Below are 16,792 nucleotides of genomic sequence, written 5' to 3' on the forward strand. Positions count from 1 at the left end.
CAGCATCTTGAAAATTGGTGGTGAACTTTGGAAAAATTGCATTGATCATTTCATAGCGAGTGGGTACAGAAGAATTCAAATGTCACAGATATCTTTTGTAGGTCCTGTTGTTCTTGAGTTATGTTATAAAGAGGGCTGAAACAACAACACTTTTGTAAAACGAGGATAACTCATCAATAAATAAAACAAGTTTTCAAAGTGTATGATTTGTAGAATGAATTTTTACAAAACATCGATTTGTTGTTGTTGGGTTTTTTTTGGGGGGTTGGTTTTTGGGTGTTTTTTTTTTTTTGTTGTTGTTGTTGTTGTTGTTGTTGCTTCGACCAACAATACCTCGTCTACCCTTAAGGTTTTGATCACCTTGTGAGTCATGCTGGTTTTGTTGTTGTTGTTTTGTGTTTGTTTTTTTACATTATAGTTGCAAGTCATTACTGTTTAAGTAAGCGATTGGGGTTAGGGTCCGGGTTATCATTAGGGTGGTATAGGCCGCTGACTTCCATAGTAGTGTCCTGCAACTAGCCTTTATATAACAGCATGAAAGCAAGGTGAACGTAACCTTAAAGTGCACTTTTTTTGCATCCCATTAATCTCTGTTGTTTTTTGCAGGTTTAACAATTAAATTCTGTGGGCCTTGGAATTGGTCACTTTTGGCTTTCGAACTTTACCTACTTCTATGCCTACATTTGTTGTTTTTTGTCCCCCTCTGAGTACCATGTAGCATGTATTTTACTCAGTTGTTTCCTTGATATTCAATCAACGTTCATTCATTCATTCATTCATTCTTTCATTCACTCATTCATTCATTCATTCATTCATTCATTCATTCATTCATTCATTCATTCATTCATTCATTCTTTTTTGTCTGCAATATGGAAGGCATTAACGGTTGCAACCATTGCGATAGCGCTGATGGGTTGGCGCCAAGATAGTTGTTTTAAAACCCGCTTGAAGCTCAGCCGATTCTGGTTTGAAGTAAATTGGGCCAGGTAGAGCATTCCTGTCATTAGTGACCTGATCCCCCAAGGAATTTTTGGTAGGTAGCTGACCAGGTTGGGATATTGGAATTCTGACAGCTTGGTCATGTGATTCGATGGATGGAGAGCCACAGACGAGGATCAATGATCATACGATCTGGTAACGGGTGTTGAAGGAGTTTCACCATAGAACATCCTATGAAATAGAGTAATGGCTCCCACTGCTCTTCTATGTCTCAAGTGTTGTACTTCCATCTTCCTATCCTGTCTTCTTACTTCTTCTGAGATCCAATGATACAAAATGGAAATGAATCCATCAATTTAAACCTGATAAACCTGGGCAATTTTTCGGAAAAATCAGGAAATTATGAAAAAATGACCCATGCATAGGGGCCTATATACTAAAACTGGTCTAGTAAAAGGGGTAATTGATATACCCCGGTGATATACCAAAATATCGAAAATGCGACCCACGTTTGCGGCACATCCTCATGGTCATGTGATCATCCCACCATCACCACCACCACCACCACCACCACATCCACCACATCCACACCCACACCCACAACCACCCCTAACCCTGGGCCTGGAATACGTGGAAAACTTCCAGATGACTTCACATCTCCGGGGGGCGCATCAAACAAATTTGGGCACATACCGTCACTCCTAAAGTTGAGTGCCCCCGGGTCAAAATCAAGGGTCTTTCTTGGCTGGTTGAAAATCGCCTAAACAAAAATACGAGGAATGAGCAATATTTGGGTCTTTTACAGCTGAAATTATCAAAATAAAAGCACTTGTTCTTTTTTACAAGTGGAAAAGATAACAAAAAATCAAGGGTTTTTCGGGGCTCTATTTTTGTCAAATAGGGGGTCTTTCGGATCCCCCCTCCCCTTCACATCTCTGCCATGTGCAGTGCCATGATGCCTAATACCTATATAAACCCAAATACCCCTTTACGGCCTATTGAATCAACAAAAGATTGACTTTATTGTAAACACTATACTTATTACCTAAAGTGCTTTTAAGTGGTCGGTATATATAAGAACACACACACGACCGATCAAACACACCGTCCAATTTTATGACACCTCATTCCATTAATATTAATGCTCCGTATGAAGTCACCTACATCTTATGAATATTCATATCATCATTTCCATGTCGTGTATAACCATTTAGGGAGCCGGCGAATACGAATAGGGTGCAACTCTAGTCTCATTACCCCAACCAAAAACTCTAAACAGTATTAGCGTATACAGCCCTATTTAAAAACACCCACCCCCATCACAAAAAAAAGAAATTGGAGAAAAAGAGAAGAGAAACGCCTGCGTGCCCGCTGCGTGCACATGATTTTAACGAAATTAATCTCAATTTTGACCATTTCAGCTTCAGAAATAAAATAAAAAAGCAAATTTAGGTGCACCTCACTCTAATTTGTTCCGATTTAAACCATATTTGACCATTTAGCTTCAATAAGTTTCATGATCCTTTCTTCTCACCAAGAAATTCGCGTCCTCGGTTTCTGAAGATCCTGCTAACCCTAAACTCCGTAAACGAAGACGATGTGTATCCAATTTATAAATAATGATCAACCATTTTCTTCCGAGGCCTTATCGTTCCTGAATTTTATTTAATTCGTACATCCAAAAATTGTTATCTAGTTAACAATTGGGATAATTATGTGCAATGGTGGGCCTTGCATAACCGTTTAGAAAGTTAAATGTTTAGCATTTAAACATTTGAATGTTTAGATCCCAAATATATTCCATATGATTTTGTGTTTAGAAGATTATGATCTAAACATATCAAGTGTTTAAATGCTAAATATATAAACATTCTAAACACCAAGCTGATAGGTAACGGACATTCGTGAACAAGTTTGTTTTCTTTCTTTTTTTAAACACGTTTGATTTGATTCTAAAAGAAAATGGCAAATCCCCGTACACCCCAGCCCTCCTTCACCCCACTACCCCGTATACCCCCAGCCCCCTTTCAACCCCCCCCCCCCTAAACACATACATCCAACGACCTGGGGTATTAAAACCAAAACAGTGTAGTTCGATCATGCATGCCTTGTAAACTTCCGATAATGGTTTAACTATAAATAAACACACTTAAGTTTAACCATCTTCTCTCGTTTAACTTTAGCTTTTTAGCTAGTTAGAGCGTCGCGATATTATAGGCTTTAATTTTCCAGCAGTTAAAATACATCCCACGTTGTAAATAAAGTAACAAAAGAACTTATCCAAGTTCAAATAATATGATTTAACTGTCTAAACGATCGTAACCCACAATTGGTCGATTTGAGCTTCAAGTGTATGAGTGTCAGGTAAATAACACCTGTGCGCAGCGAATTAAGGGCATAAAAATAAACCACGCCCCTTAAGTTTTGACTTGGTGACTAACATAAAAGCATCATAAAAAGACGTCATAAAAGTACTTCAAAGAGTAAACTTTACCTGGAGTGATTGGAGAAGCTATAATGACAAGTCACCCGAGAAATGGGACAGTTCATCACAAGATACGCTCAAGAGTAGACCGTTCTTGTATCATCTCTGATAGATCGTGTCAAAATACATAACCAATTATTCAAAACCACGTTTCGGTCACGAAGGATATTCGTACTGCTTTGGTACTGGTAGATTTGTGAAAGTTTTCGAGAATTCCTGGCTGGACTTGACGTTCTGCAAGCACCGTATAGCTGTCAACCACAGTTCACCGTACAGACGGATTCTTTGATATAACCTGCTTCAAGATAGGCATAACACCTTGGTGGAAAGCTCTATAGGACATGCATTGTTGACATTTTTCATGATACCACGTTGTTAATCAAATCGAGCATCGCATACACCAGAAACTTTCGTGTGAACTTTTTTCATCATCATTTTCGTCTATCGACCATTTTAGGATAACTTTATTTTGTATATGCGTGATGAGCGTGGGCACGATGAGAGCACCAACATACAACATCACCCATCTGATGAATGCCGTGAGGAGCGAGATGACGGAAGGAAGCGAGAAAGGGGATCCAAGTGAACAGGATCTTAAGGTGACTCTTGAAGACTCGGATCTATGGAGAAGATTTAACAAACTTACGAATGAGATGATTGTGACAAAAACTGGCAGGTAAGAGCTGTCCTCCCATGTAAGAACGAAGTATGTGTTCTGCTTAGTGCTATCAGATACTGCCTTTTTCTTACTTCAAAATTGCCTATCAAATCAAAGTGTAGTTTCTGCTATGTTGTTAGTTACTTGTAGATACAACATTTTGACTTGGTGAGGAGACTGATTCAAAAACACCTTCTCCTGGGCTCCTAGGTAAGACTGTATATGTATAGCATATCTGCTCTTTACTTTGGGAGCAGGGGTCAGTCAAAATATTTGCATCCCAAATCAAAGTGTAGTATCTGCTATGTTATATACTTTTAGATACAGCATTTTGACTTGGTGAGCATATTGAATCAAAAGCCCTGTCTCTCAAGTAAGAATGTAGTATCTGCTCAGTGCTAGCAGATTGAGAACAGAATGAGTCAAAATATTTGCTTCCCAAATCAAAGTATACCTTGTAGTACATGTATCTGTTATCATCATGACATTGATCATGGTTATGCTGCATATATTAAATTATTCGCATGCATTTAGATTTAGAAAAGGTTATAAGAAACATTATTGGGTTATATAAAGGGTTTATAAAGGGTATAAAACGTTTTCATAACATTCAAATACATTTGTTTTAACTTCCTGCAAAATATACTAACATAGGCCTACAGTTCTTTGAGTGTAAAGTACAATGTTTTTAAGTGTTGACAAAATGTTTGGCAAGCAATGTTTCCAAAAACTATTTTGCAATAACATTTCGTCATCATTTTATTGCTGTTGTGTGTTTTCATACAAAACGTGATTTGATCTTGAAATAAGATACATGTACAAGGGGAAAAGATATGCCCAATGTTGATGCTGTTTCAAAGAGAAAACAAGTTTTGAAACTTTTGAAACGAACAAAATTGATTAATATTACTTTCAATTTGAGATTTTCTTCTAAAATTTGAACAAGAAATATATCGATCAGGTCTAGTAAACAGGATATTTATTAGTTCAAATATTTCTTCTTCAAGGCACTTTTATTGTTATGTTTATGTATTTGGTATGCGTGGACCTATAAAAGAAGTGAATCGTTTATGGACACTTCATATTATATGAAGTGCCTATCTTCAATTTTATGCTTTATTTGTAATGATAGTCACAGGTTAACAGATAAACAATTCACATGTATGTAAAACGTCAAAGCCCCGTGTTCAATAGAATTGCGACTAGTGCAAGTTGCTTTAAAAAGTTGTAAAAATGGGCACGTGGACCATCTTTAATTAAAATCACCATGATCACCAATGTTTCATGTGCAACGTGAAAAAACTAACATCTGAACGATGATAAAGAAAAACGATACACGATGTTTCACATGGGTGCTCAGCACACAAAACATTTTACACAAAAAACGTTTTAAAAAGGGTACACAAAGGGTACAAAAAATGTTTTTATATAACATTCAAAAACACTTTCTAGCATAATGTTACTCTGTGATAAGAAGAACTCGCTGCCAAAAAAATTAAATTGAATATTATCACACTCTTTACTTGTTTTAGTTGTTGAAGCTTAAAACCACGGTACCAAATCCTGTGATTGCGCTTTCGAAACTATTGTTTGTGTCATGGGATCATTGGTCCATTCCAGAAAAAAAGTGCACACTCCCTATAGAGGAGAATTACTTTTCTGGATTTTCAAGTTTGCTTTTTGGAAACGACTAGAATTCCAGTTGCCAATATTACTGGAAAAAGCTTTAAAATGCAATTAAATTAATGAAACAAAATCATGGGATTGTCCAAAATGAGTTCTCAAATTGAAGAATTCCGATTTTGATTTATGTTTCTGTTGTATATTTCTGTTTTGCTTTTGGAAACTTAAAAAGTCTGGATTTCTATACAATTTAAGACTGAACGAAAAGTCCCTAAATCCAAAAGGGGTGTGCATCTAGGCCTTATGGAATAGTCTACTGTCAACTTCAACATTATCCAAATATGATGGACCTGTTAGGTCCTGGGATGTTTTTTTTTTTTTGTTTGTTTGTTTTGTAACTCAAGTTTTTCATCATTACCATTCACAGACGTATGTTTCCCGTGTTATCAGTCTGCATCTCCGGCCTCAACCCCAACTCCATGTACTCCGTGCTTCTCGACTTCGCTCCGGCTGACGAGCATCGCTGGAAATACGTCAACGGCGAATGGGCACCGGGAGGCAAGCCCGATAGTCCACCGCCAAGTACGGCCTACATTCACCCCGATTCGCCCAATTTCGGTGCACATTGGATGAAGCAGTCGGTAGGATTCAGCAAAGTGAAGTTGTCTAACAAGCTTAATGGAAGCGGACAGGTAAGTTTATGCCCGTGCTTACGGACTCTAACCCTAATCCTAAGCCCGTCCCGTGGCACTCACATGTAAAAGTGGGTATGTGCGTTGGTCAAGGGCCCTCTTTTCAAGCTTTCTGGCAGATTTGGATCTGCTCCAGTTCTTTGAGCCTCACTGACAATTGTAGCTCTAAGCTTACGTTTAGATTTTTGTGAATTTTTTAGCTCCACAGCCTATAATTTGGCCCTAATTTCAGTTCATCAAGCCCCTACTTTGCCCGAAAATCAGTTCTTAGTTTACCAAAGTTCGGCGCTCCGCGCCGCACACCCTACCAAAATTTACGTTGAGTGTCCCCGACCTAACCCTAACCATAAACCTAGTCCTAACCGGCTAACCATGACCCTAAACCTAAACTAACCCTTTTCCCGGACCCTAAACCATATCATATATAGCTGGGCCTAACATCATTTCATATTAGATATATATCCTATAGCGAACTTTATAAGTTATTGAGCGAATCTTCGACATAGTGATCGAAGATCAAGTTGCCACTAAACTTAACAAGTTATCTTCCAATTTTATTGACATTATTCATGATCTTTATGGAAGGTGCCATTTGCTAATTAGTGTCACTTTTGGATGCAGTTAAGACCTTACTCTATCCAAAACTGACTGAGTGTCATGTATATATCGTGGCTCGCTGTGTGTGCATGGCTCCAACGGTTTAACGACTCCTCCGAAGGACTGTTTGCGCTCATGGTTCATTTATCCAATTCTAAATGTACCATGGGGAGAGCGGTCTGAATCCAATCCAAATGTTTTCGCTACTTGCCCCCTCCCAGTGAAAATCATGCACATGGGGGAAAATCAACCCCATTACAATGGGCCTTGTGAACCAATACCCTTCCTATATCATTATAAATTTGTTGTTATCTCTTTCACAGATCATGCTGAATTCCCTTCATAGATACGAGCCACGTATTCACATTATAAGGGTTGGTGGTCAGGAGAAGCAGAGACTCATTGGAAGTTTCTCATTCTCAGAGACGCAGTTCATTGCAGTTACAGCGTATCAGAACGAAGACGTAAGAATACGAGTTATTTGTTTTTGTTACCTTTTCTATTTTGTTTGTTTGTTTATTTCTGATTTATTTTTTCTCCTTCCTCATCTCGTTCGTTTGTTGTTATTTAGTAAAATACCCAGCAAACACAAAACGTTTTCGACATCATTCGCAAAAGGTTATAAAAGGTTGTCAGAAAACGTTTAAATGTCGGGTTATATAAAGGGTATATTAAGAGTATCAAACGTTTTCATAACTTTAAAAAACATTTTTTGATAATCTACTGCTCAGCAAACAAAAATGTTTTACAGAAAACGTTTAAATGTCGGGCTATATAAAGGGTATAAAAACGTTTTAATAACATTCCAAAAACATTCTTGAAAACTTGACACAAAACATTCTAAACAGAATGTTATTTTGGGGAGTTGAAAAAATATTTTGCGAAAAATGTTTGCCCAAAATATTTTCAATAACGTTTTAAAAACGTTTTCATGACCTTTATATAACCCGACATTTAAATGTTATTAAAAGGTTTTGAAAAAACATTTTAAGAACATTTCTGTGTTTGCTGGGTTCAAATATTTTAACATAATGTTATTTAAGTATTGACACAATATTTGGCAAAAATGTTTGCAAAAATAGTTTACAATAACATTTTTGAAAACATTTAAAAATATTGTTGTAGTGTGTTTTCATACAAAACGTTTTAAAACGTTATCATGACTTTTATATAACCCGACATTTTAATGTTATTAAAACGTTTTTACCTAAACCAAAAGCCAAAATATAACTTATTTAAAACGTTTTTAAAACGTTTTTGTGTTTGATGGGTACCTTCTTGACATGCTCATCGTGATCAAGTACACTCCTTGTTGCAACATGTTGTTTCCACTTATTCTGAAATTCCAAAATTATATCCAACTTTCTATAGTTTTACAACAATTTTACATGCACAATTAAAAAAAAAAAAAGATCAATTTTATGCAGCCAAATTACAGGCTTTTTAAGCATACAAAATACTTACAATATTATTGTGCTACTGTTGGGTTTACGCACACAAATCAGAAAATAATTTGAAATCATTATTTTATGATTCCATCCATAGATTACTCAACTAAAGATCAAGTACAATCCCTTTGCCAAGGCTTTCCTGGACATCAAAGAAAAGTAAGTACACCATCAGTCATCACCAAGGTCCTTCCCCGCCTTCTCTCCTCTGCTATCTACTGCAGATAGTAACTGCTATCTACCGTAGATAGTAAGTCATTACTACTATATAGCATGTGTTTGTAGGCCTAGGCTATATACTAGTATAATTCAGTGGTAAGTTTATACCAGGAGGAAAGTATACAGGGTTTAAGGTTAGCAACTATTTTAAATTGTTGCGATTTTATAGTTCACAACATCTTTCGAATGGTAGTTGGGCATTGGCAAAATTTGCATTGATCATTTCATAGCGAGTGTGTAGAAGAATTCAAATATCACATATAAACTTTTGTAGGCCCTGTGGTTCTTTAGTTATTTTGTAAAATGGGCTGAAACAACAACACTTTTGTACAACTTACGTAATTCATTAACAGCAATAAATCAAGAAAGTTTTCAAAGTGAATGATTTGTAGAATGAACAAAACCCCGGTATTTCCGCAATTGCCCTTTGGAATCTCCCAATAAACTGGCATGAAGTTTATGAGGCTTTTTTACTAATGAAGAGGATAGGCTTTCCCATGGTATTTATAACATTCTTGGACGTTTCAAAATTATATTTAACCTGGTTTAATATTTCTTGTATCTTGTTTCATCAGTAGGACAGATCACACTGATTTACTGGACGACTGCCATGATCAACCAAGATATCCACAACGTAAGTTGAAAAAACCTGAATTGCAGTACTCATAATGTGGTACTACACCCCCTGATAAATTTTTTGACTAATTTTGCATTTTTCTCAAAAAATAACTACACACTGGTACAAATGTTATGTATGTTATAGGGCAAGGAATCCGATTACTTCACTGAAATTTCAGTGATTCAAGACAAGTGGTTCAATATGTGTTAAGAATTGAGGTACATGTATGTATTCTAGTGATACATCTTTTCTTATCATAAATAACATACCGCTTGTCTTGAGTCACTGAAATTCCAGTGTAGTAACTGGATTTCTTGCCCCTATAATATACATAACTTTTGTTTCCAGTGTGTTATTATTTTTTGAGAAAAATGCAAAAATAGTCACAAATTTATCAAGGGGTGTAGTACCAACTTAAATAAAGTTAGCTTTGCATTAAGCCGAATAATTTAATTACTTGCATGCATCATTTATAAGATAACAAAATATTTATTAACTTTTGTCTTTTCTTGTTCAATGTCGATCGGTAACTAAAGTCTTTTTCTTTCTTTCTATATCTAGTAGGTGGGTGGTTCTTACCAGGCACAGCTGGTACTTTATGTGCCGCGGCAGCAGCGGGTGGACCCAATGCACATCAATTCACCTCATCTTATGGGCTTCCTCCGGCAGCATCTCATGGTTGTGAACGCTACAGCAGTCTAAGATCACATAGAACATCACCTTATCCACCTCCACCGTATCAAAAATACTCAAGTGGTAAGTTAAATTTCAGTATTTGTTAAAATTTTAATCAATAGCTCATTCTTAATTTCAGCTTTTTGGTCACGGTTTTCAATAAGCTTTCTTCCCTCGTCCTGTCTATAATGGACCTAGTTTTCTTCTTTATTTTAACTTCCTCTTCTTTCATCTTCCTACCCCGCTCCATCATCATCATCATCATCATCATCATGATCTTCATCTTCATCTTCATCTGCATCTTCATCTTTATTAGCATCACCATCTTCCTCATTTTCATCTTTCTCTTTCCGCAACCTGTCCAGTCTTTTCCACCCAGTTGCGTGCCTGGACAGTTAGTCGTTTGTCGGGGCTAGCTGGGGGAGGGGGTATGACAAAGAAAAATATTTGCCAAATGAGAATTATTTTGGCCAAATTTTACTGGGATATCTGCGTGCGAAAACAATTTACACCCAAATCAAGGTGTTTACCAAATGTGTGCGTATTTGCAGTTCTAAGAACAAGGTTTTTTTTTTAGTTTTCAGAGGCCGCCCCTGCCCCCTTCAAGCCCGCCACTGATCTTTTCGTTTTGAGCTTACTCTTCTATACATCTTCCTCCTATACTCGACCATCCTCAAGTTCACCATCGTCGTCATCATCAGCATTAGCATCACCATCTTCATTATCTACATCATCATCTAATTCACCCTCATCCCTGGTTCATCTTCGTCTTTATCTCCCTTATCTTTGTATTTTCTTCTTGCTCTTCTTCTACTTATTTCTTCTCCTTCGCCTCCTCTTTTTCTCTCTTTCTTCACCTATTTTCGGCAGGGAAATATTTCTATTTTAACTTTCGGATCTGTTTGAACAGTAGGCTTCATGGGGTACACTACCAGCAGTTAAGTTGTTTTCAGTGCATAATTTAAACTTGGAAAAACTCTTGTTATTAAATCTATCTTTATTCTGAATACCCTTTCAATACAAAGTACTGATCTTCCAAGAGATCTAGGTGATCATACAGTTTGAAAAATAAAAATTAGTGAACACTTATTGACAATTATCATTTTGCAAAATCAGAAATTTTCTCATGATAAATTTCCCACGAACGGTGTAGAATGGAAGACCACCCATTCGAACAACTCAAATCAAAGCTATAATTCGCTGTGATCACTTCCAACCAATTTATTATCAATAGAACTGTTTTGATCTATTAAATGCTATTCCAATACTATATAACTATAAAACACACATAATCATTACGAAGTTATTGTAAGCAACACCTTTATACAGATCTTAAAAGGCACCGCAAGATCTGATTTCATCTCCAATTTAAATTATTATATGTTCGTATTGACTCTGATTGAGTAATATAATTGTTAAATTGAATACATTATATTGTCTCTTTTTATTACGCTCATTGACAGCGGTAGGTTTAAAAACACATAAAATTCATTTCTGTAGATTTATTTTATAGATCTTCCAAAATATAGCCATAACATGGTGACTCATTGTGAACATATTATACTTTTATTTTGACCGGAAACACTTCAATTCAAAAGTGGATCTTTTGCAAATAATTTTATGACAAGATAAAGCCAACTTCTATGTGAAGTTTTGCCGGTAAAACAAACTCAAATTAATTTAGAGATAGATAAAAACACCTTGACTGTTGCTAGTTTGTACAGTGAGCATAGTATGGAGAGGGTAGTCCTGATGCGGTGATGTGAGGTTTTTTATGTTTTGTGCGTCATAATGGTCATATTATCTTAAATGTTTCTTTGAAGTGTCGGCTTGTTTTTTGATATACTTGGCGGATAAGTTTGCTTTTAGTTGTCATAAATGTATTTAATTGTTAAATAGATAAATATATATTATACCTTGGTAACTGGAACATAAAGCAGGATAATATAACATATTTATACATTTTGAAGTGTTTTTCTTTCTTCAAAATTGCTTTACTCCTTTCATTTTTCAAAATCAAAGTCAAAATGGCGTCTCAGAATTAAGATTTCTGTTATTTTTATGCGTATCTAAAAATAAAAGTATGGACGACGTTGCTTTGTCCCATAGCCATAACATTGGTCACATTGGTTGTGCAGGTTCGTGTGGTACTTGGCGGTTGGTGTCTGATGTGTTGTATTTGGGACCGGATTCTGAGATGGTTTTATAAAGCATATAGCTAAAAGCAAGGGCCAAAGCTCACTTTAAGCAGAAATGAAATTGGTAGTGTCTTAAAATGTTACCGGGAAGTAGGGGTTGCAACCAAATATACGTGAGCAATGAGTTATTGCGCTTTGGTTTTCAGGACTTCAATAAATATAAATTTATTATTATTAATAGTATCATATTAAAAAAATCAAAAAACCAAACAACAAACTTTTTGTTTTGTTTTATTGTCCAGGATGTCCATCTGTAACATAATATATTCTGGATACATTTAGCCCGTCAAATAGTACTCTCGTCACCACGCCCAACCGAGTACCGAGCAAGATGTGTTCGGGTGGGCGGGCTGGCTATTATATGCATTAATTATTTTCTTTGCAACGTAAATCTATTAAAATGTTCCCCCTTCTCTTTATCATACTACAGGTACCAGTTATCCCGAGTCTTCCAGCGCCTTATCCCTGCAAGATAGCTGGTCCTCTCTCGCCGCATCCTCATCTATGTCACCACACCATACCTCCATACAAAGCTCATGTGCCCAATACAACTCTTACTGGCCAACTACAGTCTCTGCATCAAGCTACTCACACGTCGCCACAGCGTCTTCCTCATCACCCATACCGACATCACTCGTCAGAACGTCGGAGCCGACAAATTCCCCATCTCCGACACCAGTTCCTATAGGCTCTCCATACCATCATTCATCCACTTCAAATAGCCCGGTTCCAGCGATTTCAAGCGGCGGATCGACTTACCAAGATGTTTACCAAGATATGTCGGTATTGAATGCTGCGTCGGCACCACAAGATGCGTATGCAAATCAGATGACCATGGCGTCACATCATCATCATCATCATACGTCGCCAAAGATGATGACATCTTCACAGTGGAGTCCGTTAACACCGCCATCAGTCTAAACTAAGTCCTATGAACATTGAGGAGTGATGAGAACACTTGAACCATTTCAATGCCATTGTCTTGCTCATTAAGAGATGTTACCTAGTTTTTTTATTGTATTGGCATTTGACACAAAATGTGACTTATTAAGACGTCTAAACATCAATCATGTCAATATTTTGTAAAAAATGTACAACTTATACGCAGCTAATAATAAAAAATGCTTGTTAGGGCCTAAATAGAGGATACATGCTTGATACAAGAGATTTATTTCTTCTATGGTGCATGCGTGCGTGCGTGCCTGGGTTAAAATAACGTATTCCACGACAATATTGTAAGGGTTTTCAACGAATGATTTTAATTAGAGAATAGTAGTTTTTTGACATCGAGGCCAAATATTTACCCTTTTTGCAATCAACTTTGTATGTTATGTGCAAAAGTTTCTGCGCAGAACTATAAGTTATTGTCCCACTTTACGATGAACATTATAGGGCCTAAATGTTATCATGGTTATAAGGCCTACATCCAAGAGTTGATTATGCATGTATGAGTCCGAACAATAATAGTTTTGCTTTTATATTTTGCATGTTTTGTTCGGTTTATCATTTTTATGAAATATATTTTGTATACCTTGACGACAGAAAAGTGGAAAGATCCAGATAGATAATTACATTATGTAGTGTATACCCCCCCCATTTTGATAAGCATCATGACTAAAGCTGAACTTATATACTTCACCGCTGAGCGACGAGCAATTGGTAATATTTTGACCAATAAGGTATGTCGCGCTTTTCCCATCTTCTATCTCATTGGCTAAAAATCAATCGCTATCTGTCAGCGATGTAGTATAATTTCAGCTTAGGATGACCATTTTGTGAAAAGGGATGGGTATATAAAAGTGAAATGGTTATGTCCCCGGGACTATGTCTTATGTATATTCTAGTTATTGTAATACCCGGTCATAATTATTATGTTTCAATGGTGTGATAACACAAGCCAAAGTAGCGGGCTACGGGCTTCGATATTTTATAAATTTTGTACCCCTTGTAGGCCTACTCAATAAGTAGGACATACTTGTATAAGCATTGCGCTACGATGGTTCCACGTGAAGTTTTATTAATGTATTGCAAGTTGCGGGTGTTCATACGACATGATGCTATATACCGTAATAATACGGTATAAAGTACCACGGTTTATGCACTGACTTATAGACTAAAACAACGTAGGTGTCTTTGGGTTTTTTTTTCAGAATCAGGATAGGTTCCACATGCCTCAGATCACTTTGTATTGTCAAATCAGTACAGATATATAAAAATGGAAAGTTTTAGAAACATTCAAGATTTATTTTCATGGGATATTTAGTGATTTCATGTTGCTTGTATACAAAATGAATGGGGAAAATATTTTGAAAATTGCTTGAAAATATCATTTTTTTTCTGGCTTTCTCAAAAACAAATTTCACGCTACCGTTGTACAAGAAAGAAGCTTTTTTTTTGGGGGGGGGTGGCTTTTACAAGAAAAAATACCATTCTTCAATTCAAGTTCATGAAAAAGGAGTAATCTTAACTTACCTGACACGCTAATTCTGTTAGTCATGATGGAAGAATAACATGATTAAAGATATAATTTGTTACCATATTTTATACCAAAGTTTAGCAACAGCTCAAATGAACATATCAACTGAGTGAACTGACGTAGGCATTAATAATATGACTTATTTTGATGTTTATATATTTAGGCTAATCAAAATACAGTTTTACCATGATGTTGCTTAAAATAAGAAATAATTGGAGAAGGTGGCGAGTTTTAGTTTACTTCAGTTTACCAAAGTTTGTATATAAATAGTGTAAATATTAAAATAAATATAGATTTTAAACTATTATTATTTTGTATATATTTGGGCTATTCCAGTTGATATTCATATGAAAGACACGACCTTAATCTCCTATACAGGGTTGTACATAATTTCAAATGGAGTCGCTTATTTAGGTAACCCCATTTGCAATTCACACTCCCTGTGTAGAAGGCTAAGGTGAGGTCTTCCGTATGAATTTCAACTTGAATATCCAAATATCGCAGCTTTTACAGCGTTTGTACATGTAGAAAATAAAGCTTTTCAAAGATAAGACAGATATAAATGTGTTTTGCTAATTTAATTCTTATTTCACCTGCTTAGACCACGATCTGCTTGATTCAAATGAAGAACACTCTTGTTTGTTACAATTTCGCGATGTCAATGTGTTTTGAAAAATAACCCTTTTTTGAGTGTTTTGCGAATTGCGTTTCATCAACCAAAGTCACATTCCTCCGTCTTTGCCCCATTTGTATATAGATCCACACATTTTTGTTTTTTCTTTCAAGTTCCACCTCATTATAGCTTTAAGGGACCGTTCACAAACACTTGTTAGGGGGGGGCCTGATGCAAAAAAAGGGGGCTGAAAATATTTGACCCTCCTGGGGGGGCCTGAAAAAAATGACCACATATTTTCCAGGGAAAATTGAGTTTATATGCTTTTCTATGGGGTTGACCCATAATTTTCATGTCAAAAAGGGGGTGGGCTGAAATTTTTGAGGTCTGTAAAGGGGGGCAAAAAACATTTCGCGATGATTTTTTTTTGCATCAGCCCCCCCAACAAGTGTTTGTGAACGATCCCTATAAGCTTGTTTCCCTAAAGACATTTTTCCGTCAATTCATTTTTCCCCATTTTGCATCTTTCATTCCCTCAAAAAAACCCAAATAAACAAACAGACAAACAAAAACACACACACCCCACCCCACCCACCTCCCAAAAAAACCCACCAATAATAATAAAACCAGAGTCAACATTTGAACGAGGAGATATTCAGGCCAAATGCAAGTCAGTCAAAGGCATGAAGCGCAGTGGTGTAGTCAGGACTTTTTAGAGGGGGAAAAGTGGACAAGGAAACTTTCAAAGGATATAAAATTGGTCAAAAACGGGCTAAAAAGTAACAAAAAAAGGCCTAAAAATCTTAAATATTAGGGCGGCCAGCATACCGATAGGGGAAGGGAAAGACTTCTCAAGGGTGTAGCTTTCCCCGGCTACACTCCCTGGGCTACACCACTGCTCAGTGAAGCGAGCATCCTTTTAAAATATGCCTACAATTCTATTTAAAGCCATCCCACTCGTGATCCCACCCAGAGCTAACACAAAATGCTTTTAAAACGTTTTCGTTTCGTTTGATCGCATATCGGGTTATAAATTGTCATGAAAACATTTTAAAAACGTTTTGTGTTTAAAAAAATTATTACAAGTTGTCAAGATTTTATTGTATAATATTATCGTATTATTGCAAATATGTATTTTGTCAACATTTTTAAGGAACCATTAAGGGATGGGGTATGAACGTTTGGACCGTATTTATTGTGGGACATTATAGAGCACACCAGACATATCGAATGGCATTCTGAATACGAAGAATGTCCTTCTGATATCAAATAATTTTGATTTTTTTGAAATTCGCAATGTAATACACATTTTATGGCAAATGATTAAAAATGGATATTTTTGATATTTAAGAGTACTCGAAGTTAACTTTATAAATCTGATGATTTATACTTAAAGTGTATGTAGGTGGGATGAAAAGCCGACGATCAATTGAAAATTTTGACATTTCGAATTGACGATATGGATTTTTCCCAAAACACCCAAAAAAAATTAATATGAAATGTCAAAATTTTCAATAGATCGTCGGCTTTTCCTCCCAGCTACATACACT

General features: G+C 36.3%; 1 protein-coding gene across 2 annotated transcripts; it reads left to right on the forward strand.

The window, feature by feature from the left end:
• Positions 1 to 3,430: 3,430 nt before the first annotated feature.
• LOC140140885 (T-box transcription factor T homolog) lies at positions 3,431 to 14,732 on the forward strand. 2 transcript variants are annotated; one of them, XM_072162636.1, is made up of 7 exons: positions 3,431 to 4,100; positions 6,133 to 6,397; positions 7,318 to 7,458; positions 8,540 to 8,601; positions 9,240 to 9,295; positions 9,842 to 10,036; positions 12,584 to 14,732. In XM_072162636.1, exons 1-7 carry the CDS (start codon positions 3,907 to 3,909, stop codon positions 13,072 to 13,074), a joined length of 1,404 nt encoding a protein of 467 aa, XP_072018737.1. In that variant the 5' UTR covers positions 3,431 to 3,906; the 3' UTR covers positions 13,075 to 14,732. The 2 variants fall into 2 exon arrangements, with proteins under 2 accessions (XP_072018737.1, XP_072018736.1); XM_072162635.1 differs by having other exon boundaries at positions 3,432 to 4,100; positions 9,237 to 9,295.
• The last annotated feature ends 2,060 nt before the right edge of the window (positions 14,733 to 16,792 follow it).

This window comes from Amphiura filiformis, chromosome 19, assembly GCF_039555335.1.
Source record: "Amphiura filiformis chromosome 19, Afil_fr2py, whole genome shotgun sequence".
NCBI classification, from domain to species: domain Eukaryota; kingdom Metazoa; phylum Echinodermata; class Ophiuroidea; order Amphilepidida; family Amphiuridae; genus Amphiura; species Amphiura filiformis.

Coding starts and splice junctions, on each gene's coding strand:
- LOC140140885 (XM_072162635.1), top strand. CDS start 3,907: ATGAGCGTGGGCACGATGAGAGCACCAACATACAACATCACCCATCTG. Junction 4,101..6,132: donor ATTGTGACAAAAACTGGCAG/GTAAGAGCTGTC, acceptor TACCATTCACAG/ACGTATGTTTCCCGTGTTAT. Junction 6,398..7,317: donor AGCTTAATGGAAGCGGACAG/GTAAGTTTATGC, acceptor TCTCTTTCACAG/ATCATGCTGAATTCCCTTCA.